Source organism: Poecilia mexicana, unplaced genomic scaffold (genome assembly GCF_051168715.1).
Source record: "Poecilia mexicana isolate PSO_F unplaced genomic scaffold, ASM5116871v1 scaffold_21, whole genome shotgun sequence".
NCBI classification, from domain to species: domain Eukaryota; kingdom Metazoa; phylum Chordata; class Actinopteri; order Cyprinodontiformes; family Poeciliidae; genus Poecilia; species Poecilia mexicana.
Window position 1 is genome coordinate 4,197,413 of NW_028263390.1, and position 24,490 is coordinate 4,221,902.

Genomic DNA, 24,490 nt, shown 5'->3' on the forward strand with positions numbered 1-24,490 from the left:
CTCTAACACCTCTGTTTTTGTGGAGCCCCGTTTGCCTGGCCATCTCTGTTGTTTAGTTGGTGTCAGTTTGCATGGACACAATTGCTCTTTTTGTGACGAACCTTTATGTTGCTCATTTTTAATTTCTGCTCTGAGCTCTGCAACTTGACCCTTCTGAGATTTGATTGTTTCCTCCTGTTGATCAAGGTTTGTCTTCAGCGGGTCTTTTTTTGCCAGATTCTCACTGTTTAAGATTTTTTTTTCACTTGCCGTTTAAAGCTGCAGTTTGTAACTTTGATTAAACATATTTTTACATGTTTATTAAAATTGACAGTATGATATGAGACATATAATCTGTGAAAATTTTTTAGCTCTTCTGTCTTCTCTCAGTGCTAACTAGAAAACAACCAATCAGGGCCAGTAGAATAATCTCGGTGCTGTCAGTCATGCTTCTATGCTTTTCTCTCCTTTGCTCTCTGGTATGTTACGACTTCTTCTCAATAGCATAGCCTGCTGTGAATGCTAAGGCTAGTTAGCATAGCCACCGTTGATGGGAAATAAACACTTTCTGTAATGGTAAGTTGGTTTTCTGCCATTAGCAGACTGAGCAGTGCATACATAAGCTTTATTGACAGCGCTAAGACCCTCCTGCTAGGTCTGATTGGTTGTTTTGACTTGAAGTGGTACACAGCAATAGAACACTGGATGGAGGCGGAGGAGATCAATATTTTCACAGATTTTCACGCTCTCATTGACTGTAACTTTGACTTTCTCTTGTGGTTTTGTGAGTTGGAAGCCACATAGTCGAACAGGGGCTGGAAGTCAGCCCACTCTGTTTGTTGGTATTGGCCTGAGAAACTCAGGCGATATAAGTGAGGTGCCTGAGAGGAAGTAGAGGCACTGAAGTGTTTCCTTTGTTTTTCTGACCTTAGAGATGACTGACAAGCTCGATGGATTACATTTCAGTTGTAGAGGCCTGGAGTCAGCAGAGGGAGAAGATTCTGGCTGAACTTCTCAAGTTCACCAGAAGGAACTGATCTCCCTTAGATTTCTTTACCACATAGTTGACTTGGATGTCAAGGGCAACCATGTCTACCCTCGAAAGATTAGCTGGAGGCATTTCATTTCTGCAAACAACCCGTGTTTGCTCCTTGTGCAACTTTATGTACATTTGTCTGATGTCTGGAATCCACTTCTCACTTGCTTCACTTGCTGTTTTTAAAAAGTCTGGCTTATTTCTATGATTTATCACAGTGTGTCATCAGCTGAGATCATAGTACATTTCTAATTTAACATGCTGTGTGCAAAACGACAAAGCATAACACAGAATAAACTTTATTATTGCTTAAGGAATACATTTGAGGATATTTTTTTGTATTTTACTGATTAGAAGGAACTTGTTGAAAGAAGTTGAGAACTTTCAGTTACTCAACATTTTTGTGATGTTTCTAGATATATCTCACTTTGCTAATATTTCAGTTATATCATTAAATCCAAAAGTGTATTTGTCAAATTAAATAATTATGAAACATTTTCTTCATGTAATTCAATACCCACAATGTAGTTAGTGCACAGTTTACTCATAGAAGCCTACATCTTGCCAACCACTAAGTGGCAGAAGTGCAGAGGCAGAGAATCAGTTCTTCTCTCTGAAAGTGTTTTTCACAAACTCCACCTTTACACAAAGCTTCAACCTATTAATTCACTTACCATACAAGCTGCACTTCTAATGTTGCTCTGTCGTCAAATAAACTCTGATAACTGTGCATCAAATTTACGACAAAGCAGGATGATATCTTTCTCACTGAAAAATATTTTCTTCAACAATGCGTCCACTTTTCTGTTTTCCTCCATTGCGATTTCAGACTCCCTTTTAATCGATTTGATCTATCTCTGAAACTTGGCCAGTCATACTGGCATCAATGAACCTATGAGATATGCTTTACTAGCTCTTTTATCACGGAAATAACCTTTATGGATCTTCATTTGTACCCCAAGCTCCAATTGTTCCAGTTATTTATTTGAAATTAAGTAGTGGGCCAGAAAAAAGGATTCTGAGGACTATATATCACCCACAGACCATAGGTCCTAATGGCGGTAAGCATTAAACAGAATAGGAGTTTGTATCAAGTCTTCAAAGACTGGACATTGTTGAGTTGTTGTAGTTGACCTGCTTCTACAGTGTCATATGGAGGACCAGAACAGTACCTGAAAGGAAGAAGAGTATGGATTATTGAAAATAAGATCTGGATCTCAATGGGGTTCTACCAGGTTATGTAAAGAGGAAAAAATTAGCATGATGGACCTGGTGGTGGGTAAATGGATTGGAGCTTAATCAGCAGTAATGTGGGGGTTTCTCAAGGAAAGCTGAACCAGATTACCAATCCATCTTGTTCCCACCCTCACCTGTGATCAAAAGGTTTGGGTCCAGACTGAAAAAGCAAAATCTCAGAAACAAGTAGCAAATTGACTGTACCTTGGAATGCACTGCAGTGAATGTACTTGAGAAAGCGCTATTCAAATACAAGCCATTTACTACATATAGGATTCATTGTAGACATCAGTACAACGGCTCAGAAAGTAGAACATAATTCCAAACTAACAAATAACTGACCTACTTTCATGATCTCTCACTTCACCTGTTACTAAAACTAAATCCTTCTTTCCATTTCCACTCATATATTGTATTAAATCCATTTCTATTTGGACTTGTATTACTTTTCTTCACTGCTCTTCTTTGGGCCAGAGCAGTGAAACCCAACATGCTACCAGCAGAAAATGCGTATTCGTGGTGACATGAGGTGCCTTGGCAACAGCTGTTCATGCATCTCAAGTTGAAGCTGTCTTCCCTGCTTATTATTCCATTACTTTGTTTTGACGTTATGGTTGTGTGTGGGAGTTTGTTGTTTCAGTAAAAGGGTTGTTTCATGCAAAGAAAGGGCCACAACACTCTGTGTTTTAATCATCCATGTCTGCATTGCAGTGCATGGAAAAATAGATTGTGACCCCAATTAGATATTTATCTTGTTCTCATTTTATTGTGTCAAATTGCTCATTCCTTGTATTGGCATTTTACACCAGCACAGCTCTCGCTTCTCACCATCGCCATCGTTTTGTTTCTTCTTTAGATATCTGGGACTATTTAATCACTTTCAGCCACTCATTAAATCTGATGCAAAAGTGAAGGTTTGCAAATGCTTTTAAATTTTTGTTCAATTTGGGAAATAGATTTGCTGAAACATGTCCAACACCTGGTTGGCTTGGCGAGGCAGTGCACTGAGAACTGTTTGGAATGGAGGAGGTGCATTTTGGCAGGAGAATTGAGAAATATGGGACAAAACGAGGAGTTATGAGTTTTTTGCTCCCTTAAAGTTGATTTCATAAGAATTTTACAGTAATGAGAAATAGATGACCAAACAATCCTTGGCAGATCCTTGCAGCTTATTAAATATTGTTCATTTCACTGTTACTCTAATTATATATTTATATAAAAGCTGATGCAGCCAAAAAGGTTGATATTCCCCACCAACAAACAATCTGAGGTCTGATTTCCATACTTCAAACATTACTATGCTCTGTTTGGGTTATGCTTTGTATTTGTGTCATTTTATGTATGTTTACTACTTTTCTTCTATGTGTTTGTATTTGAACTATGTTCTTAATTATTTATTTTTTTATTTCTACATATTTTTACTGTAGTGAAAACAGAAGTTACCAAACGGGACAGCTCATTTTAGGAGAAGCAGTGAGCAAGTCGTTTATCACTTCCTTCACTGCTTTTCTAAATTCTTGTCACAAAGCTGTGGTGAAAACCTGTTAGTGGATGCAAAAGAAACTGGGATTGGGATTCACGGACTAGCTGGAGAACCGTCCCTAACAGTAAACAGAGCTGCAATAAAATGACTGGAAGCATTTTATGACCCAGTAAAAGCCAAACAGGCCCGGTGGAAAATCTGTAGAAAGTGAAAAAAAAAATTGCTGTTTACAGACACTAGGTTTTGTGAGTGTATGTATAAATATATATATAATATATATATGCAATTTGTATTACTAAGGTCTTGTAGCTTCAACTAAGACTTTGAAGCATGTATTTTTCCTTCTTCATTAAAATTCTGCGTTTCTTTGTTTTGACTTAAGACCTTAATAAAAATGGCTGTAAAATGACTAACTGTGAAAAACAGCTTCAAAACCTATGTAAGGTATTATGAAACAAAAGGTAAGTACAAACATATTCAATTAGAATATAAAATCTGTCCACTATTTTCGCAGATTGAGTGGCCGGTAATGGAGCGTCGCTAATCTGGAGCTTTGCTAAGAAGCAAACCCGACTCTTTCACCTGTTTAAACATTACTGTGCGTTCACCTCATTTCCTTTGAACACTTCATTTATCTGTAGCTACAGGTGCTAGACTGCATTTCGCTGACAAACGGGTCTCTTTCTCTCTCTTTTGTCCAGAACAAGCTTTGCTCCAGTTTTTCGGGTCCTTACTCATTCGTGAGGCATGAGATGAAGAGATGTTATCACTTTGTTTGCCTTTGGAGTTATGCTGATTTATTACAAGAAGCTCTGTCAGCATTTCCTTGACCTACATTGTTTAGGCTGCGTTGGCAGTGTGTAGGGGTTGCTATAAGGGTAAACTAGTAAATGATTTAGTCAGCTAATTAAAAAAAAAAAATTAAGAAGTCAATGTTGAGATGGACCAGAATTGTATCCATGTTCATTTTAAGAATGTCAATAGCTGGAAAAAGTAGGATTTTAGTTGCACCGTGTTTAAAGAAATGGGTAATCAGTTGCAAATCTGTTTTTATTTATGTATACAAAAAGCCTTTCTGCAAAAAAAAGAAAAAAGTGGGGGGTTTCTTATGCAACTAACAGGAAGTGAACTTTTGAAAGAAGAGAATGGAGGTCTGTAGGTGAAGAAACATTTTCACACTTTTTGATAGACTCATCACGGTGTTGCCTTTGAGGTTTTCTGCAGGGGAACTTTTTGTGTGTGAAAAGGGAAACACATGAATGTGGATGAAAAGAAACAAAAAAAAAGAATAACAGAAAAAGTCGAGGCTCTTCAAAAATCTGTTAAAGCATGACGGAAATACGCTTTGCCGCACAAGTTGGCAGTACACACCCCAACACCGCCTTCATGCATAAAAACACTGACTGAGATCAAACACAGGACAGTACAGGAGCACCGCAGTTGAAGCTGAAACATTTGAGAGGACTCAGTCATAATGCTGGTGAGTCAGAGTAATTTTCTTATCTCCATCTCTCATCAATCACCAGGAGATTTAATCACAGGGTGAATTTAAGGGTTATGTGACATAATATAATTAGTCTGCAACAGTGGTTTGCTTAGGTTTAGCAGTTTGTTACATTAAATGTTCATTTTTAATCCACTCAAATCAACATAATCAGAGTTTAAAAGTAGCCAGAAGCTGTACAGATGTTTTTGATATACAACACTTAGAAAAAGCCCTTATTCCGACTTTCTCGTGTTTTACTTCTTCAGTTGACAAGAGTTTTTCTGCTGCTGGGTTTTGTCTCGGTGATTCCCGTCGCCAGCAAAAAACGGATCATCTCGGTGCAGGAGCTCAGACCGAGGAGCAAAACAATGAAACTGGTCCTGGACTCCTCTGTGAAATCTTACCTCTCACACAGCTATGCGTCAAACATCGCCAACTTGTCTTTGTCACCGTGGACGTACATGTGAGGAAACACCACACACGCCGCTGCATTGCTTTTTAGATCCCCGTGATGACACGCTTTAACGTTCAGTCTTGGGTTAAAACGTCTGAAATCTGGAACCAATGAAGTGCCGCTCGCCTGGGGCTGAGTCCAGCATGAATGCATTTTGGCTGAGAAGAGGGTCCACATCTGGCTGACTACCCACTGCATGGCTTAAATTCTTTTCCAGTGAAAATAGCTATATTTTTCTAGACTGTGAAGGTTGAAGAAAGAGAAGGGTGTAAATATGAGCTAATAGTCATAACTTTTAAAAAGAGGATTCTAGATAGTTTTAGTTGTCATTTCTTTCTTCAAGAAGTCAGCATTTTATTTCTGAAATTCAATAAGTTTTAAAAGTTTGGGACTAATTTGTATGAGCTATGTTTTGTTGTTGCAATGAGTAAAATCAAAACCTCCAAAATTACCAAATGAAGGTTTAATTTTAGATCCGTTTAACATCTTCCTGCGTGGTGACAGAAGAACGTGTTTTTAATGTGTTTTAGATCTTTTCTGGGGGGTTTTATACTACAAAAAAGACACCCCAACCACAGTCAAGAGGAATTTTAATCCTGCCCTTTATGTGACAACCATTGTTGACACATAAAAAAGGATTGGGAAAAGAAACAACTTTGTGGTTTTGCCACATCTGAACTTTAATAGGCTGCTTGGCTTGTTTCTCAATCAGGTTTTTATATTGTGGAATGTTCTCCCTGAGTCATATGGAAAAACTATTTAGTTGTTTTTTTTAGTGCACAACTAGGCATAAGCTCCTGGTAAATTCATCTCTTTGCCAGATTTTTACATATGCTCTGCCATCTTGTCCCATTCTTCTACCTTTTTTGTGTATAAGCATCAATGTTTACTAATATATTTAAAGCATTGTGCTGGAATTTGGTCTTTTCACAAACTATGAGGATAGTCAATGAAAACAGTCTCATTTAATTTCATGTAATTTTATACTCTCTGAACACATTTTCTCTCTGATTTATGATTTTCTACGTCCACCAGTCAGGAAACCACATTTCGTTATAGTATCCTATGAGTAAAAGATAGAAATTTACTTTCAGCTGTCAGTTGTCAAAACGTCTATGAATCGTCCTTCTCGCCTTGGCTGTTACGATTCTTCGTTGGAACACGGTATTTCATAATTGAAATAATTCAGGTCCAAAAACCAAAGTTGCCAAAATGGTGAAGCAGCAAAATGACCAGCATTGAGATTCTAACCGTTGGATAAACTTGACTAAAAACAATACCACAGTTTTATGATATTTGTACAAAGTAAACATACATTAACTTATTTAGTTGGTATTATTTAGGGCTGCTTAACAGAGATTTTTCGTAGACTGCAAGTGCATGTACTGCTGCCTTGGTAGTTTCCAAACAGACACTGTTTTCTATTGTCAAACGATTTAGTTTTTCTAATCTCATGTTTTAATGGACTACAATGAATCCCCAGTACTGTGTTACAGACAACAGCTGTCCACAAATAGCTAAGATTTGTGAATGTTTAAGACTCCTCTAGAGGGTTATAATAGTTTTGGGTTTTTCATCATAGCTTAGTTTTATTTCATTGTGACTTTTTGTTTATCTAATTTACTTAGTTGTGATTAGGTTTTAGAGCATGTTTGCTAGTTTTCATTTGTTATTTTTACTTAAATAATGTTTAACTTTAGTTTAGTTTTTACTAGTTACAGTAGTAGTTTTAGTCTTTTCATACTTTTGAATCCTACACCTAAAAATTAACCAAAGCGTTGTATTGTGACATCGATTAGGTAATGAATACTTAACAGAAGGTACAATTTTCAAAATTTTTTATTCAATTATCGTTTTACAAACTTCCAATTTTTTCGGTCACCATTTTGCTGACTAGTTGTTGCCTGCAGGAAAACTGATGAACAGATAAACTGTTTTCCTCTGAACTTATTGATTTTTGAATCTCTTTCCCTCTAGAGATACTTACAACTCTTCCCGTTTACCCCAGAAGATCTTGCAGGCCAACTGCAGCACATCTGGCTGTCTGAACCTCCAGGGTAGAGGGGAGGATGCAACTCTGGAGGCCAAACCCATCAAATATGAAGTCCTGGTTCTGTACAGGTGAGCCTCTACAGTGGGAAGTGAAGCTACATTTCACTCTTTTGCCTCCAGTTTCATTTATAGGTCACAAATCTGTGTGCAGTGCAGCCATAAAAAGCAATGTTAGAAAGTTAGGTATGTAATTCAGAGGAATAACAGTATTTAACACATTTCCAGTTGAAGAAGGGTGGAAGAAAAACAGCTGAGATCATCTGTGAAGAATAAATAAATACTTAAAAAAGCTAACAGCATCAGATGCTATGATTTCAAAATAGCACCCTAGCCACCTTACAGTGGACACATGCTGTTGAAATGGTACCAATACTATTACTGGTATGCATATCTTTGAATATGAATTTGTTTTTTGGGGGGTGTAAATCCATCTATACCTCTGGGAAATGCTTTTATGCATACTGGGCTTTGTGTTAAGAGTAGCTGTGAAACCACTGCATTTTTGTTTTGTTTTGTTGCCTCTGGGTAAAAGCTTGATGAGAAACAAACAGACTTATTTAATCGCATTGCATGATAAGAATGCATCAAAAAGTCTGCATTATGGGTAATCTCATTACAGACACAAAGTTGGTGGGTTTTTTAAATATTATCTATTTCCATCAAAGTCTTTTTGAGAGAAACGGTGAAGATGTGGTCAGCGTTCTGACAGAACTGTAGTGTGAAACACTGAAGCTACATAATATTAGCTCAAGATGTGAATTCATGTTTTTCCTTTGGATTTAACAAAAAGTTCAGGCGTGGCTGTTGGTTTACATCTTTTGACTGCATTATCTAAATTCAAAAATCTAAAATGTTGCACATTTAAAAAATTGAATGGGACATAAAACTGTTAGCGTGCGACTTGCGAGTGGAATAGTGCCTATAGATACGCACAGAAAAGACACCTACACATGCACACACACACATGCACAAACACACATATACTGGTAACGGTGAACTATCAGGACAATTTTCCCCAAACTTTCATAGTTATGAACTACAGGGACACCATTTTCCACTTACTGTAGAGACAGACTGAATGTGTCAGAAATCTTCTGAGCCTCTCAACAGATATCCCACTTAAAACTTTGTTTACACATTACATAACCTTAAATATAACAACCTGACTTTATGCAACAATAAGAGGACATCCACACACACACGTTTGTATTCCTTCCCATATTGAGACAAAGCAACTGAACTCTAATTGTCTTTTATTATTATTCGAAATTGCAAATAACCTTAAAATGTTATTAATGCACACAAGACTTCCTTTTTAATTTCCATGTTTTTGACATAATTGGAACACTTAAAATCCACAGTTTCAGAATCTGTAAATAACTCAAAAATGCTACAGACTTAATTTTTAAAAATGTGACCTTTTTTGTCGTGACCAATCACATTTACAAATCAGTGCTACCGTTCTTATTAGGATCAACAACAATAAGTGAGTTAAGAGACTAATATTTTCATTTCAGGTTGTATGTATTAAGATGTGTTATTGGGGGGCAATTTAAGGTTAGGTGGTGTGTGAGTTTTTGTTCAATGGGTTAAGTGGTCTACAGTCTGAAAAAGTTTGAGAAACACTGATCTAGAGGAAGCCAAATGCAGAGGGAGAACATGCAAAACCACATCAGCAGAACCCAACAGGTGAGATTTGAACTCGGGATGTTCTTGCTGATTTTAACAGCGCTGGCCCTCACCACCATTCAGCCCATGTTCAATGATCAAACTAACCAGCATTGTTTTATATCCCCCTGCAGAACCCTAAAGAAAAAGAACAACAAAAAAGGGAAGAAGCAGAATAAGTACATCTTCATGCTGGGGACTGAGGAGATCACAGTTGGCTGTACCTGTGTGAGACCCACTGTGATACCACAAGAATAACAAGACATCCAACAAAAGCTCTGGTTACACATATCATTCATGTCAATGTCTATGCATTTTAAAAATTGTACAGTTGACAATAGATATTTACATATGTTGCATAAAAAATTACTATTTAGTCAATTAGACTAAACTCTTTTATTTTATAGTCGGTTTGAACTACATAGATTTTTTTTATATATGCTAAATGCCACAAGAACATGACATGATTTTTGGATTCACACACTTTATGTGCAAATATAATTATTTGAGCAGAAATTGTACTGAAGGAAGAACCAGACTGATGGATTTTCACAGCTGTTTTTTGAGATATGTTGATCAATTTCTTTAATCATGTCCATGATGTCACACAGGGAAGCTGTGTGTTGGACATGTTGCCTTAAAATACATAAGATTTAACTGAACCTTTTGAAGGCTTTGTAAAATAATTTAAAGACATTACAGTCTTAATGACTGTAAATCAAAGACGTCAAAGAAAGTAAAACAAAAAAATATCCAAAAAAGTCTAATTTTCATTCTTCTGGGATGATCCTAGCAACCCTAGAACAAAAAGTTTTTTGTTTTTTTTTTCATTTTTAACTTTTCCAATTACAAGTCAGCTTATCTAAGTTTTAATATCAAACAGTAAGGGAAAAATGCATGTAAATATCTGGTTTCAACTGCATAGTTGACAGTAAAAAGTATTTTTAATAACTGTGACTTATTACTTGTCTTCATAACTGGTGTCCTTAATATCTCGTCAGGTAGTCCTTACTGCATAACACTTTAGGCTGAGAGAACTGAATTAGCTCATTTATTTATTGTATTGTAAGCAAATCACCTTTATTCAATACATTTGCCAGTGTATCTTTGGTGCCTAAAAGCAGCCAAGAAAATGTGTTTTTAAAACCTAACTGCTAGCTGCTTTCACTGTGTTGCTTGTCCTGCCATGTATGTTGATTAATCTATAATTTCGTCATTAAGAAATGAAGCAAAAATTGCAGAAGTTCTTTTTCATCTGTGCCACTTATGATGCTCTCCTGTTTTTATTGTAACAAAGGGTTTAATATTTACAGGGTACTACTCTGTCAGGGCAGATACACTGTTTCTTTTGCCATGACATTGCTGTCAGTATTTTTTTTTTGTCTTTTTACATTTTTAACAAACACCTAATCTGAATTTAACAGCTCTATTCACAGTCTGAGTGCCCCCACATGGTCAAAACTATTATTAGCTGAATTAATTTAGCTAATAACCTAATAACAGATCCCTGCTGTTGGAGCCAGTTAAAACATTTGGCATGCTGAGGTGAGGGAATCCTCTTTAGTGCAGACAAAGCCTCTGCACAGTGTTACAAGAGATTGGGTCATTTTTTATGACTTGAGAATAACATAAATAAGATATGTAAACTCCTTTGTTCTGCCAAATATCTGCACAATCTTAAGTATGTTATGCTCGTTCCTCAAGTTTCCAATATGTTGAAAGAATATTTAGCAGCTTTGCTTCATTAATTATGTGTTGCACAGTATTAGATCTGTAGAAGGGAAATGCCAGATTGCTATACATTTACAGCTGTGCATCTTTGTACATCATTGAGAAGCAAATTGTAAACAAAATGAGTTTTAAGTGATTATTTAAATTTGTTCAAGCAGGGTTTTATGAAGAAGTTTCATGTATCAGGTTTGGAATTGATAGTAGTTTACATAGACATCCTCCTCACAACAGATGTGATTGCAGTGAAAAAGATATGCTTTTTGAAGATTCTATATTTTTTCACCTTTCATTTCTTTTATTACTTTATTTTTCTCTCACTGGATATGTTTACATGTTTTCAAGTTCACATTTCCCAAGGCCAGTTGTTGTGAATGTGGAATGTTGTGGAACATGATACAACTTTTTCAGGGGAGATTTTTCTTGTTGTTTAGTTGATGTTTTTACCTTTTGCTAATACCCTAGAATTCAGCTTGTATAGAACTTGACTAATTTTCAACAGCCAAAGCCAGATTTTAGAACCACTATGACATTATGGCAATATTTGATGTTTAAAAACAATTTATATTCCCTGATAGCGCGCAATAAATGACCAGTAAAAAAGAAAACAAGTAATTGCCTTTTTTTCTTATGACTAATTGTAGGAATATGTTTTTATTGTTGTATGTTCTATATTGTACTCTTTTGGGATGGTATGACATTGTGCTCTTCTGCCAAATTGTAGTATAAATATGGTTATTATTTTATGAATGTTTATTTTGCTGTATTTTTTTATTCTGTTTGTTATAATTTTGTTTCCAGCATCAACAGATTCATATTTGTTAGACATGTCTTTGCAGTTATACATAGGGTTTAAAACACATATGTTGTTTTAAACCACAGTACAGGTACATTTTAATCCTTGCTGAAAATTGTTGCCTGTGTGAAAGGACAATTTTGCCACATATACTTAATTTAAGGAAATCCACAAATTGATGATGGATTGTAAATTCTCCTCATGTTTGATGTAAGTTCATGTTTCTTGTAAAAATCCATGAAAAATTATATTTTGGGCTTCAGTTCTGATAGATTGGAGCTAATCATCCAGGAAATAAAGAGACCAAACTGTGAATTTATGTACGTTTTTCTTTCTTTACTAATCATGCCAAATGAATACAATCAGACCCTCCTTCCAGATACACATCAGCACAAGGTTACAGCAAGTCCAAAGCCACCCCATTTCCTCCCCCAGTTACAGTACAAACATTTAGACGTTTTAAGTCAAGCCAGGATAAAGTCAGTATGACTCAGTTGTTCGGGCACATTTCAATCTCCTGCATATTCTATTTCGGTTTCAGTTCACCTTCAAAATGAAAAAGAAACAATAAGAGCACAGAGACAAGCAGACTGACTTTGCCGTTTAACCCGTGGAATCGTAGCAAATTGTGAACTGACGTTAATCACTGCTTTGCCTTTTCCTTTGTCTTTTCAGCTTCACTGTATATGAGAACTCTGGTATGCATGTGTGCTTTTGAGTTGTGCTTAATGAAAAAAAGAGTGCAATCAGTGCTCTAAGTTGAAGAGACTTAAATGAATGTGATACTACACTACACAAACGTTTCACAGAGCCTGGTAATGGCAGATGAACCCTTTACTTATTAAGCTTTTTTTCCACGCCCTATTTCACAAACAACATTGGAAGAGAAAAAAGAAATTTCATACTTTTTGGTGAGTCTTAACAATAAACAGCTTTTGGTTTTCTATTTGTTGTGTTGGAGCAAAGCTCCAGGGATTTTCTTTTTGTTTTGTTTTGTTTTTCCAAGGCCAGTTTGTAGAACGTCAATGCATTCCTCATGTTTCAGAGCTAACAATTCAAATTACAGCTCCGTGTTTCAGAGTTGTAGTCTCGGAGATAATTCATCTTTCTGTTTGTATTGCTGCAAAACCAACATACGGTAATGAGAGAAAATAAACTGAGGCGAGTTTAATTTTCTCTTTTCTGACAAACTACGAAGAAAGAGCTGCAATTAGATTTTGCTTCATTCTGCAACAAAGAAGAAATCATAGCTGTTGAATACTTGTCTGTGTTAATGTTGTCACCTAACCACCCACCCAGCCTACCCCCATCCAGTTTTCCTTAGAGAAAGAACGAGAGAAATCTACATCAAGCATTGGCTAAACTTTGTACAGCATAAGAAGTCTTACAGCACACATCAAATTTAAAAGCCTTTCTTAAAAGCTCATTGAAGTCACCGTTAAGTCCTTTTTTTCTCTTTTTTTGCGCTTCTTTTGTTCCCTTTCGTGTCTCTCTTCTCGACTCTGTCAGATCTATCGGCACGCCTCCTCCTTCATCTCCTTGTTCTTCCTGACTTCCTCTGCGTGCTTATCCTGTTGGACAAAGACAGACACCAAATGAGGGAAAAAACAAGTCATTACCATTCATTAAATCATTTGCAGTAATGACTTGGATCACAGTGAAAGCACAGCTTCCTTCAACGGTAACAGTTGTGAGGATAGAAACGGACATTAAATTCACCTGAGGAACAAAAAAAACTACACTATTTTTTTTTCCCCTCATCCAACATTGATGATTATAGATCCACGCCTCTGAATAATTTTTAAAAGTAATGGCAAGTCTGCTCTATCGTTGCATTTACATTTTAAGACATTATCAGCATTCATTTCTGATTCAGTATTTTGCCCCTCTCAAATCTTAAACGGCACTGCTCATACGGAAAAATCTAAGCCTCACTCTTACCCATTTATAACATGCTTCTTTAGGACACCAGTCCCATAAAGAAATGTGATTTGTATCCCTGAACAGCACACAGTAACTGTATTTAAAATTAAACATGATTAAATGCAGTGTAGGAGTTATTATTCATTTTAAATGCTGCTTGTCAGACGCCACATGGCTAAAGATATAAAAATGGAAAAGTTCAGATTTTGAGTAACAGCGTTGATCTGTGATCACCGCTTAGTCATTTAGAGCAACTCAATACTTTCCCACTGCTCTAAATAAACCACATGCTTGTGGGAGTTGAGAGGTTTGTTTTGATTACCAAGTGGTAATCAAGTTACTGACGTAAACTTTGGCATTTCCTTAATGTTCATCTTTTTCTCATAAATACATGTATAATTTAGAAAGCAGACTGAAAGAGTGAGAACTTTTTTTTTTTAAGTCAAACATTTGCCGTGTGATACACTGGAAGTCCAGAATTAAATCCAGAAGCTAGACAGATTTATTTATTTATTTATTTATTTATTTATTTATTTATTTTTAAGAAAAGCTTCTTTCAGATTTAGTGTTCAGGCAAAACTAAAGTCAATTTGAACCTTGTGCTGAAAAGCAACATGAATTTGGCAAATATTGCTTTTTCAATGGAAACTCAGTTTAGTCAGAGCATCAACCGCGGTAGAACAACCAGCAGAAAATGTGTGAAGCCAAATGACTGGATGAAGCTTCAAAGAGTGTGTAGAAATTCACAACAGGCTGCAGGCTTTCCAAAAACATTCAAAACTCTTGGTGGAAAAACATCAGACCCTGCTGTGATCTCGTTTCCCTCTTGTTTTGATCAAGAATGCTTCACATTTCTTCGGATCCGATTCTTTGTTTCATGGGGAAAAAATGTAGACAGAAATAAAATACAGATTTCCATTTAGGGATTCGTCTCTGCTTGGAAGTACATACATTTGGTCAGACCGTGGCCTGCTGGATCCTACCTTCTCCTGCAGCCTCTCAAGCATGGCCGCCAACAGGGCCTCCCTGTTTTCCTTGTTGGCCTCCATCTTCTGCTCCAGCTTCTCCTTGGCGTTCTTGATGAAGTTGTTGTTCTCCTCAAAGGCCTTCTGGATCACCTCACGCTCGTGTTCCCTCTTCTCTGCCAAGTGCTTCAGTAGCTCAGCTTCCTGGCACTAGAGGGAGACAGAAGACTTCACAGTAATTTCCCATTATACTTGTTGCTTCTACAAACCGAATCATTCTGTCGATGGACAAAAATGTCTCTTCCATTGTGTGTGTTTCATTGCATGGTCGTCTTTGTAGTTCTATTTCCCTGTTTCTTTTCACCCCACCCAAGGTATCTTGAGTCTAGAATCTTTAAAAACCATGAATGGACCCTTTAAATGTTTAACTAATAAGAAGGTGGTAACCAGATGGTAATTTTCCTGAATCAGTATTCTTGCATTTTTGTCAAATTATTTGAATCTTGTCTGGACGTTATATTTATATGTATTTATTCTACTGGATACTTTTGTGTGTGTGTTTTATTTTGGACATTTGAAATGTCTTCCATGAACACCCCACAAGGGGAGTGTTCATTACAAACTTACAGTTTATTAGTCTTTGAGAGCGATCTTACATTATTATGCCATATCACTTGAAGATTGTTTCAAAACAACATTATTGTTTATCGCAATAATTTCTGGAACTATATATTGTCCAGTAAAATTAGCTGTTGCTGCAGGCCTAATGGCAAATTTTAGTTGTTGAGAATTAGAGACTTCATTAACATTTAAATAGATTTTTACTATCAATTTAAAATTCTTTTTCTCCCCTTTTTAAATTTTATGGCCACATGAGCCATAAGATTTAAAAAAGCCAAGTGGAATGGAAAACTACACTCTGCTGCCTGCAGGTTAGACATGAACTGGTCATAGCCTGCACCTCAAACCCTAAGGAGTGCTGGACCAGATCGGTCAGAGGCGGCCATGATGCCATTCCCTTTCTGCCCCTCACCTTTCGTCTCTCCTCAGCTGCCTCCAGCTTCTTTTGAATTTCCTCCAGGGAAGGGTCGCGGCGCTGCGGCATGGAGGTGTTGAGTTCTGGCAGGCCATCAAAGGATGGCGGCTTGAGGATGACCTCAAAGGCCTGGCCCGATGTCCGCTTGTTCAGCTCGATCACCTCCACGTCTTTCATGACGCACCAGCCCAGGTCCACCGCATCTTTTGCCGTTTGATGACATTGTGTTAGAATAATTGATCAAACAGTGACATTTCTAGCAAGATATGATCATCGTAGCGCTAAGTAAGAAGTACATTTTTCCTGGATTTACTTTTTTTAAGATTACCATAGAATAAACGGTTTTTACCTTCTGCTTTGTAAGGGGAGTTCTCTGCAGTCTGTGGGTTCAGGCAGGAGCAGAACAGAGACACCAGGGGGAGCTCTTTGACCTTCTCTTTATAGGCTGAGGACACAGATACACACAAAGACCGGTTTACTTAAATTGGATCATGAGCAAGCATTTAAAGAAGTGATGATGCAGTCCTGCGTTGCGGCGACAGCGATTAGTCACTGCCACTGACCGGCGTACCTCCGATAGGCAGGACGAACGTGTGAGGGAGCGATGAGGTGAAATGAGTTTCTGCTGCGTTTGCATTTACCTGCCAGAGTCATCTTGTCACTGCGGATATAACTCTCCGGGGAAACCAAAGCTCCTTCTCACTCTGCCAGGGGACACACGCAGACACAGAGACACGGGAAGGCTTTAATGAGGCAACCTCAAAAGGTCACGCAATGAATCTGAGACACAACGAGAGAGGACAGGATTAAACAATCTACGGAGCAGTCCCTTTAAAGCTCCGCATTGTCCTAGTGCTGTTATGCAGCTTTAGGTTTTGTCTCTGTCGGTCATATACTTTCCCTTTATCTTCGTCTAGCCAAACTGACCTGCAGGCATTAGGCAAAAACGTTCAATGGTGGAGGAAGTGAGACCGGGATCACAGACAGGTTAGCTTCCTGTGTTCGGATTAGGCAGTTCATCTGTTGTTCTTGGATTCTAACTTTGCAAATTTTTCTTGTAAATGGAGAGCTACGTATCTGACAAAAGACGAGGCAGAAACTTCAAGTTGGTGATGACCTATGTCAACCAATTAGACCTTTCTGACATTTCTATGCTGTTTTGTTTTTGTGCTTCAGATCATCAAACTGATTTTAATAGAGAAAAAGAGAGCAAAAGAACCTGAGTAAATATTTAAAGCAGTTTTCAAAAGATGGTCCTATGTGAAAACACAATAATGAGCAATGTTAAATTATGAATTTATTGGGAATAACCAGACCTTTTGTAAAGCTGAGCACAATTTCTCTAGCCACACCTACAGTGGATTACTGCCGGATGCATCACATAATGAAATGACTTAAGTAGAACTTATCTGCCAGCTTATGGTAGGCTACAATCATCATACCCCGCCTTAAAAAATTCAAGGCCTAATGAGAAACGAGGTTGTCGCTGTCTTTCCATTTCAAATGTGTGCAAAACTTCGTCAGTACTCCTCTAATTTTGAGAAAATAAACAATTTCACAATTGCTGTCTTTCCATTAAGTAAGAAACACAATTAAAATCACAGGTGAATAAGTTTGTTCACACAATAAGTCATTAAAAAACATGACCTTGTCATCATCCTCCAACTACTTCCTGTCATCTTTGTAGTTTGCAACAGTAGTAACATCTTGTTGTTGATCATGTGACTTGTGTGATGTGAATAAAAGTGTAACTATTGCAATTTTATGAACTAGACCGATTTCAAGACATCTAAAAAAAAACCCTCACCCTAACACCAAACATTTTATTGAAAAACGTGTTTTTTTTTTTTTTTTCAAATTTTCCGAGTTTCCATTAAGCACATTTATTTTCAAAATGTCAAATTACGAAATCATATTGTCAGTGGAAACACAGCTTCTAACCTGTATCTGTCTGGAAAAGGTTACAAAGCCATTTCTAATCCTTTTCAGGTTGAGCACCACATAACCTAATTAACCAACCACAATGAGAAGAACTTTGAACTAGGCTACAACATTTGCTTGGAAGACAATGCAGGGACTAAAAACTGATACAAGAGGGTTTCACTGAACAGTCTTGGTGTAAACTCGACTACAAATTCGGAGTTTTTGATTAATTGGTAATTAGGAACGTTTCAGAAGTTAAAGTGTGCTTGTTTTAGCCAGTGAGATTGTGTTCTCATATAGCTTGGTGTTGCTTTCCCTTGATCCAGCATTGAACTTTCCATGCTTATCAGGCTTCACAGTAAAGTCCCAACATCCTATTAAACTAACAGCAGGTTAAACATATTTCCAGGGGCTAGAGGGACATGTTCTCTCCCCACCCTGCTGTGTCCTGAATCAATGAATCACAGGCAAGAGACAAGCAGCAGATGAAGCTGTAGGTCTGAAGATGCAAATAAGTCAGAGGATGGGATGAATAACAAAGTGTGCCACCAAACTGTTTTACCATCTGCCTGAAAAGTACCTTGAAGCTGCAGTGTGGCATGATTACTTCCCTGGAAAGGCAAAATTTAATTCTATTCAATTCTTCATAGTTTTCATAAATAGGGCAGAAACGTGTGTAGCAAGTCAAAGAGGCAGCAAAGCATCAAATTGCCCAATCAGATTTCATAGCCGCCTGCTATTACTTTGTCGTTAGAAATGTCAGATGGTGCCATCCACTGTTGTACAATCTGAAAGAAAATATAAATCTGTCTCTTTAAGCTTGTTTCTCTCACTTCTTTTCAAATACTTCAGCAAAAGAAAAGTATTGTTAGTTAAAAATCTTACTTGATAAAAATGGAAAATCTAGTCATGTCCTGCACAGCTTCTCCTTTCTCATGTAAACAGACACAATAAAGGAATTATCTTGAATTCCTAGAGCTAATATCATTTATGTACAAGCTTCTTTTTTTCTATCATGCGTGATGCAGCAGAATTAGACTGAACACAGAAAACAACAGATTTAATCAACCGACATGGGCTTTTTTTAATCAAACACCCACTACAGGCAGTGCCTGCCAGAAACCCAACTGTTCCACTAAAGTTGGTTTAATTAGGAGAATAATTTGCTCCAGTAAATCACATTTCACTGGCAATACTGTGGTTGAGTTGCACTAGTTATTTTATGGGGTTTAAAGAAACACATGGTAAAGTGTTAGAGGAGTGTTTCTCAAACTTAACCCATTTAACAAATACTCACGGACCACCTAACTTGAAATTGACGTTCAAAAGAATTGAATGGTTGTGAGCAACCCTTACCCAAACTTGGCTTCCTCCGATCATGTAAGTCATGGCTTCTTTTTCTTTTTACAGGTATCTTCAGTTTTTCTTTTGAGTGACCCAGTTTAAAGCCACTTATCCATTATTGTTTTAACAGAGTTACGAGTTAAGGCTTCATGCTATTTTTAACACGATTAACCAGGTTTTTTATTGGCTCATTGAAAATAAAAAGTTTAAAATTCAGCCAGTTTGACTATAGCACCAGTCGTAAAAATAAAAATGATAGCCCTGGTAGCTTTGTCCACAGTCTTAATAGTTTCTGCTGCTTGTGGGTGTAGGAGTATCATAAGTGCTCCTCCGAAAAATAATAAAGGAGCCTCCACAACTTATAAATCTACAATCTGGCAGTTTTCAGTAAAGACTGAATACAATCAGACACTTTGTAAGCACTGAGAATATGCTCGCTAGCTGACTGTTAGCCAAAAATGATGCTAAAGTTAGGATTCATAAGATGTTTTTGAATGGCGCTAAATTAAGGGGCTATTTCATGGTTTTCTAACAACCACATTTGATCATCTAAGGTTCAAATTTCAAGGAGTGGTCACACTTGAATGTAATGTCTTGATATGAATTATTTTTGGGATCATAGGATGAACAAAATGTTATTTAATTTGAATTGAAGTAAAATGACAATTTAAATTGGGCTCACCATTGAATGTGCAACACACAAACGATCAGGTATTAACAATCTTAAAAAGACGTTGGTGTTGCTGACAGTTTTGTTGCGACGGGTTCCATTGTAGTCAAACCCCCAAATAAGTTTCTGCACAGCTTTCGAAAGACAAAATCATACAAGATTGTGGAAAATCTTCATCAATTATGACTGAAACTGTGTTGCTTGAGCATTTTTAGCTAATGTCCTAGCTGCTCAGTTAGTTTGGCTTTAACTTACCCAAGTAACAGAGCTAACATAGTAGTTGGTTCTGTTGGCCTTATCTTTAAAGGCTTAGCTCTGTTAATTAGCTAGGCTAGCTAACTTATTCTGCATCCACTATTTCATCAAAGGAAGATAAATTGCCTTGGCCGTAAAAAACGGCTTTGCAGAAGGACATAAGTAGTAGAAAGACCACCAAGTAGGAGAGTGAACATGCTGCAGGCACACCCTTACATGACCCGCCTGTCATGGCTCCCAGTGGGACAGACACACACACAAGGACAGCCCTGTACACACATACTAATCAGGCAGTAAACGTGGAGCTTTGCTGCACTGTTGGAATGCACACACACACACACACGGACACGCACACAAACACGCACGCACACACACACACACGCACACACCCACACACACACGCACACACAAAATGAACACACATCAGCATCTGATCCTGTGAAACCACCCAGGTTGCAGATCAATGCACTGCTTCCTGCTGGAGTCAAGGCGCTCTGTGTGTCGCCCCTGACACAGAGGAAGAGAGCAGCTTCTAAAAGGCACACAATGGAGGAAGGCAGGAATTCACTCTGAAAATGTCTGCTAAAAGATGCATACAAATAAAAACTAAACCAAAATGTGACAAGTTAAAGTTCAACACGTCCCATTTCATTAATTATTAAAAACAATGGAGGAGATGCCCGCTGTAGATGGGCAGGGTTTCCCCTTTTTACTATGCTGTTATCATTTCCAAATAGAAAAATATGATCTTTAGCTGAAAATATAAGATAATCTGATTAAAATCCCATGCCTGACCCAACATACCTGGATAAAAATCATGGTAACAGCTATTGAGGGAAAGTTTCTTCATAAGACAATGCCACACCCCTGAATCCTGAACCTACAGCTTCAAAAAACATCAATTTTTCTTTCCCATTTGTTTTATTTTTACGTCCAAGTTATTAATGCATATCTGGACACTGTTCCAAACAAGGAAGAATCATTTTTTGGGGAACTAAACATCATTGTTATAACTTGAGAAGTGTCCACGTGTCTTAAACCCAACAACATGAGGAGTTCAAACTGTGTTCTTTACTCTTTACGTAGAAGAAATTGTATAAAAATTACTTGCTAAACTAATCCAATGAGGTTTGATTATGATTTCTTTTGCCAGTCTATCTACGGACTTTGCTGGAATTCTTTGGAGATACGTTTTAGAGAAATATGCAGGAAATCGGCTGCTTTTTAATTTTTTTTAATAAAGTGAAGGAATGACTGGCTTGTACTTCTCTCTACACCTTTTTCAGTCTACACTTTGTGTTCTTACCATTGGCAAGAATTTAAGAATTTATCAATTTCTGTACTTTCTGTTTTGTCTTGTTTTGTTTGTTTTTTTTCTTTCAGCATTGTGTGTTTTTTCTTTTTTTGACTTGTGTATGGAAGGGTTAAAAATGACCGAAAAATAACTAAATAAATATTGAACATCTCAACTACATCCAATAGGATGCATCTTCATAAAATTAAATGTCGGTTAGCAAACTGTTTTTTGGTACTTTTTTGCTTCCATAAGTGTATTTTAGATGCATGAAGATTCTCGTAAAGAATTTCTACAGGGAATACAGTAGTGGAACTTTTGACAGTCTTTTCCAGTCTTTCAGCCGATGCGCCCCTCTCCCATCCCCCTCTCTGTAAGGACAGGCTGCCTCTTTAAAGATCAATAATAAATGACAAAGGTTACAGTGCTGTTCTTCGCCTTTCTTACCTTCTCTACTCCCCCCGCATGATGAATCTGTTCCCCCACTCCATCACCTCTTTACGCCTCTCCACTCTCAAAGACGCGGACCCTCGGTCAAACGATCTGACTTCCCTATCAGAACCCCAGACTGGGCCCCAGATGTGTGCAGATGTGCAGACTTACCCCCCTTCCTGTGGCTGCGGTCTCTTGATCCTGGAGGTGGATGGACGACTGTAGTTACCCCCCCAGGTCTGGGTCTGTGGATGCAGGCGCCGGGCAACAGCATCAGCAACAGCATCAACGCTGACTGAATGACATCACCTTGGAGACGCCTCATTGGTCGGCGGCGCTGCCAGCATCCAGGCCTGTCGGCCAATGGGAGATCAGAGGAGGTCGGCGGAGGGAGGGTCATCGGCTCTTTGTGTCGTACCGCAGGGTGGGTGTTTTATTGCATGGTGCAGGAGGGTGGGACTGTGTGTGTGTGTGTGTGTGTGAACTGAGCAGAAGGGTGGTAGTGTGGGAAATCAGTAAGGAGCAGTGTGTGTGTGTGTGTGTGTGTGTGTGTGTGTGTGTGTGTGTGTGTGTGTGTGTGTGTGTGTGTGTGCGTGTGCGTCTCAGCAGGAGACTGGGCTTGGAGGCATGTGAGGGTATAAATTATTTAGGTACAGATGGTAAGTAAAAGGAAGAAATGGAAATCTTTTGGGAATGGATGAGACAGAATTTTACATCCTGGAACAAATTAAACTATACCTGTAAAGAAAACAACAATATCTAAAAATTCATATGGCTGCCTTAAAATATTGTTTAATTACAGCTGGGTGTGCACTTTTACAACAAATTGAGACACAATCTTCAATTTTCCCAACATCCCAATTTTGTTTCCTAATTTTGATTCCTAATTATATTTAGGCCTGAACTTTGACTGGACCATTCCAGCACATCAATATGCTTTTCCATTGTGGCCGTGGCTGAATGTTTAGGGTCAAACCTCAAGCCTCCACTCTGAAATGTTTTTTTTTTTTTGTCTAATGGGTTTTCTTTTTTCTGTATAAAGCTGAATTCAACTTCCCAGCTTTTCCCTCACTCTTTTTTTAATATATATAATCACTTAATCTCTTTCCCTAAAATCCTACACACAAATACTCCATTTATGGTAATGTGAAAAAAAAGTTTTTGACTGCAAATTTATTAAAAACAGAAGCCCAGCTTATTGGACTTGATTTGGAAAGACGCCTGTCTCTGTCAGATCTACATTGTTTCTGAGTCGAATCGTGATCCAAAGAATCGGAATCAAATTGCTGGATGTTTAAAGATTTGCATCTCTAGAAGCAGCATCTAAAGACATCAGTCAAGAAGTTAAACTGTGGGCACAGATTGGTCTAAATGGACAGTAAACCTCTACATCCAGCCAAAGTGGTTACAAAGTGGCTTTAGAACAACAGAGTTAAGGTTTTGCCTCCTGATCTCAGTCCGATGGACAAGTTGTGGGTGTTCTAACCATTAACCCATTTAGCAAACAGAAAATAATTCCAACTGACCTAAAACAACAGTAAGAAACTAAAAGTTAGATGTCTTTTCATTTGGTATATGTAGCCAAATACTTTCTTTTTGCCATCCAAACTTGACTTAAGACATCAAGGCTTTTAGGAGAGCGACTGTAGCCGATCCCCAGTTGAAAACTGTTAGCCTCTCTGATCCTGCATTCAGCTCACACAGCCCACATGATGTCACCACGTCATCCGCCGGCCAGCAACATGACAGAGGAATGAGCACAAGGTGGCATCAGGGTGGATCCCGTCGCAGATGCCTGCCCTGCTCTCCACCGCCTCCCGCTGACTGGAAACGCATGTGTGATTTTAAACATTGCACACATCCTGGAAATGAGATCACTGGACGGAAAGAGAGAGAGACTGATGGAGGGAAGATCTGAGGGAGTGGTGGAGGAGAGAACAAAGTAGAAAGGGCAACAAAAGGGTATTATAAAGAAAATAAATGTGGCAGAACACATACCAAGATAAGGAAAATATATATTCCTTATCTCGGTAAGGAATATATATATATATTTCATATATATATTCCCTTCTCACCCTCCGCGGGTGGTCTCATCCTCTGAGCTCGGGTCCTGTACCAGAGGCCTGGGAGCTTGAGGGTTCTATGCAGTATCTTAAGGGGAAAATCTCATGTATGTACCCAAATATGGACCCCACATCCATCAGATGAAGTGCACATGCTACATGACAGTTTCAAGCAAACAATGCTCCCATTTTCATCATTAGTTGCCCGGAGACCTATCATAATAAGTGAAGATAATATTTACTGTCCCAGGTTCTGAAAATAGATTTTGTAAAGTTTTTCTTAAAGGAGGCCGTATTATGTAAAATTGACTTTTTTTGAGCTTCACATCGTGTCATAATGTTATTGCCTCATCAAAATCATACCTGAGGTGTTGCCTTGATTTTTTGATGCATCTTTGATAAATCATGCATCCTTCCTTTAATCTCCATGGCAACCATTCAGCTGTGCTAAACATCTGGGCTGACATAGATGAAGCTTCTTCCTCGAGCTGCAGTTTCCTAGCATCAGAGCTTCTGCCTGCCCTCCCCGCTAATTCCCCCACTCAGCTCCTTCAGACTAGCCAGCAGCAATTAGCAAACACCTGGTGGAACTATGCAGCAGCTGAGCTCTTTGCAGGACCTAATTTTCAGAGCAACACTGTTAAAAACATCGTTAAAGGCTTAATAG

At 38.0% G+C, this 24,490-nt stretch overlaps 2 protein-coding genes across 3 annotated transcripts; one reads left to right on the top strand and one right to left on the bottom strand.

Annotated features, from left to right (window-relative positions):
• The first annotated feature begins 4,281 nt into the window (after window positions 1-4,281).
• il17a/f3 (interleukin 17a/f3) lies at window positions 4,282-12,233 on the top strand. The gene is made up of 4 exons (XM_014973952.2): window positions 4,282-5,214; window positions 5,487-5,683; window positions 7,652-7,795; window positions 9,529-12,233. Exons 1-4 carry the CDS (start codon window positions 5,209-5,211, stop codon window positions 9,650-9,652), a joined length of 471 nt encoding a protein of 156 aa, XP_014829438.1. The 5' UTR covers window positions 4,282-5,208; the 3' UTR covers window positions 9,653-12,233.
• On the bottom strand, window positions 12,234-22,310 carry stmn4 (stathmin-like 4). Of its 2 annotated transcripts, XM_088001962.1 has the most exons (6): window positions 21,932-22,310; window positions 16,484-16,546; window positions 16,192-16,287; window positions 15,840-16,045; window positions 14,825-15,016; window positions 12,234-13,489 (listed from the first exon to the last, which is right to left on the bottom strand). In XM_088001962.1, the coding sequence occupies exons 2-6, from the start codon at window positions 16,494-16,496 to the stop codon at window positions 13,430-13,432; spliced, it is 567 nt and encodes a 188-aa protein (XP_087858088.1). In that variant the 5' UTR covers window positions 16,497-16,546; window positions 21,932-22,310; the 3' UTR covers window positions 12,234-13,429. The 2 variants fall into 2 exon arrangements, with proteins under 2 accessions (XP_087858088.1, XP_014829420.2); XM_014973934.2 differs by lacking the exon at window positions 21,932-22,310 and having other exon boundaries at window positions 16,484-16,733.
• Window positions 22,311-24,490: the final 2,180 nt, after the last annotated feature.

Excerpts from the sequence above, each read along its gene's own strand:
- il17a/f3 (XM_014973952.2), top strand. Across the intron at positions 5,684-7,651 it reads TTGTCACCGTGGACGTACAT|AGATACTTACAACTCTTCCC; the intron begins GTGAGGAAACAC and ends CTTTCCCTCTAG. Across the intron at positions 7,796-9,528 it reads GAAGTCCTGGTTCTGTACAG|AACCCTAAAGAAAAAGAACA; the intron begins GTGAGCCTCTAC and ends ATCCCCCTGCAG.
- stmn4 (XM_088001962.1), bottom strand. Across the intron at positions 16,046-16,191 it reads CTCCCCTTACAAAGCAGAAG|ATGCGGTGGACCTGGGCTGG; the intron begins GTAAAAACCGTT and ends AAACGGCAAAAG. Across the intron at positions 15,017-15,839 it reads CAGCTGAGGAGAGACGAAAG|TGCCAGGAAGCTGAGCTACT; the intron begins GTGAGGGGCAGA and ends GTCTCCCTCTAG.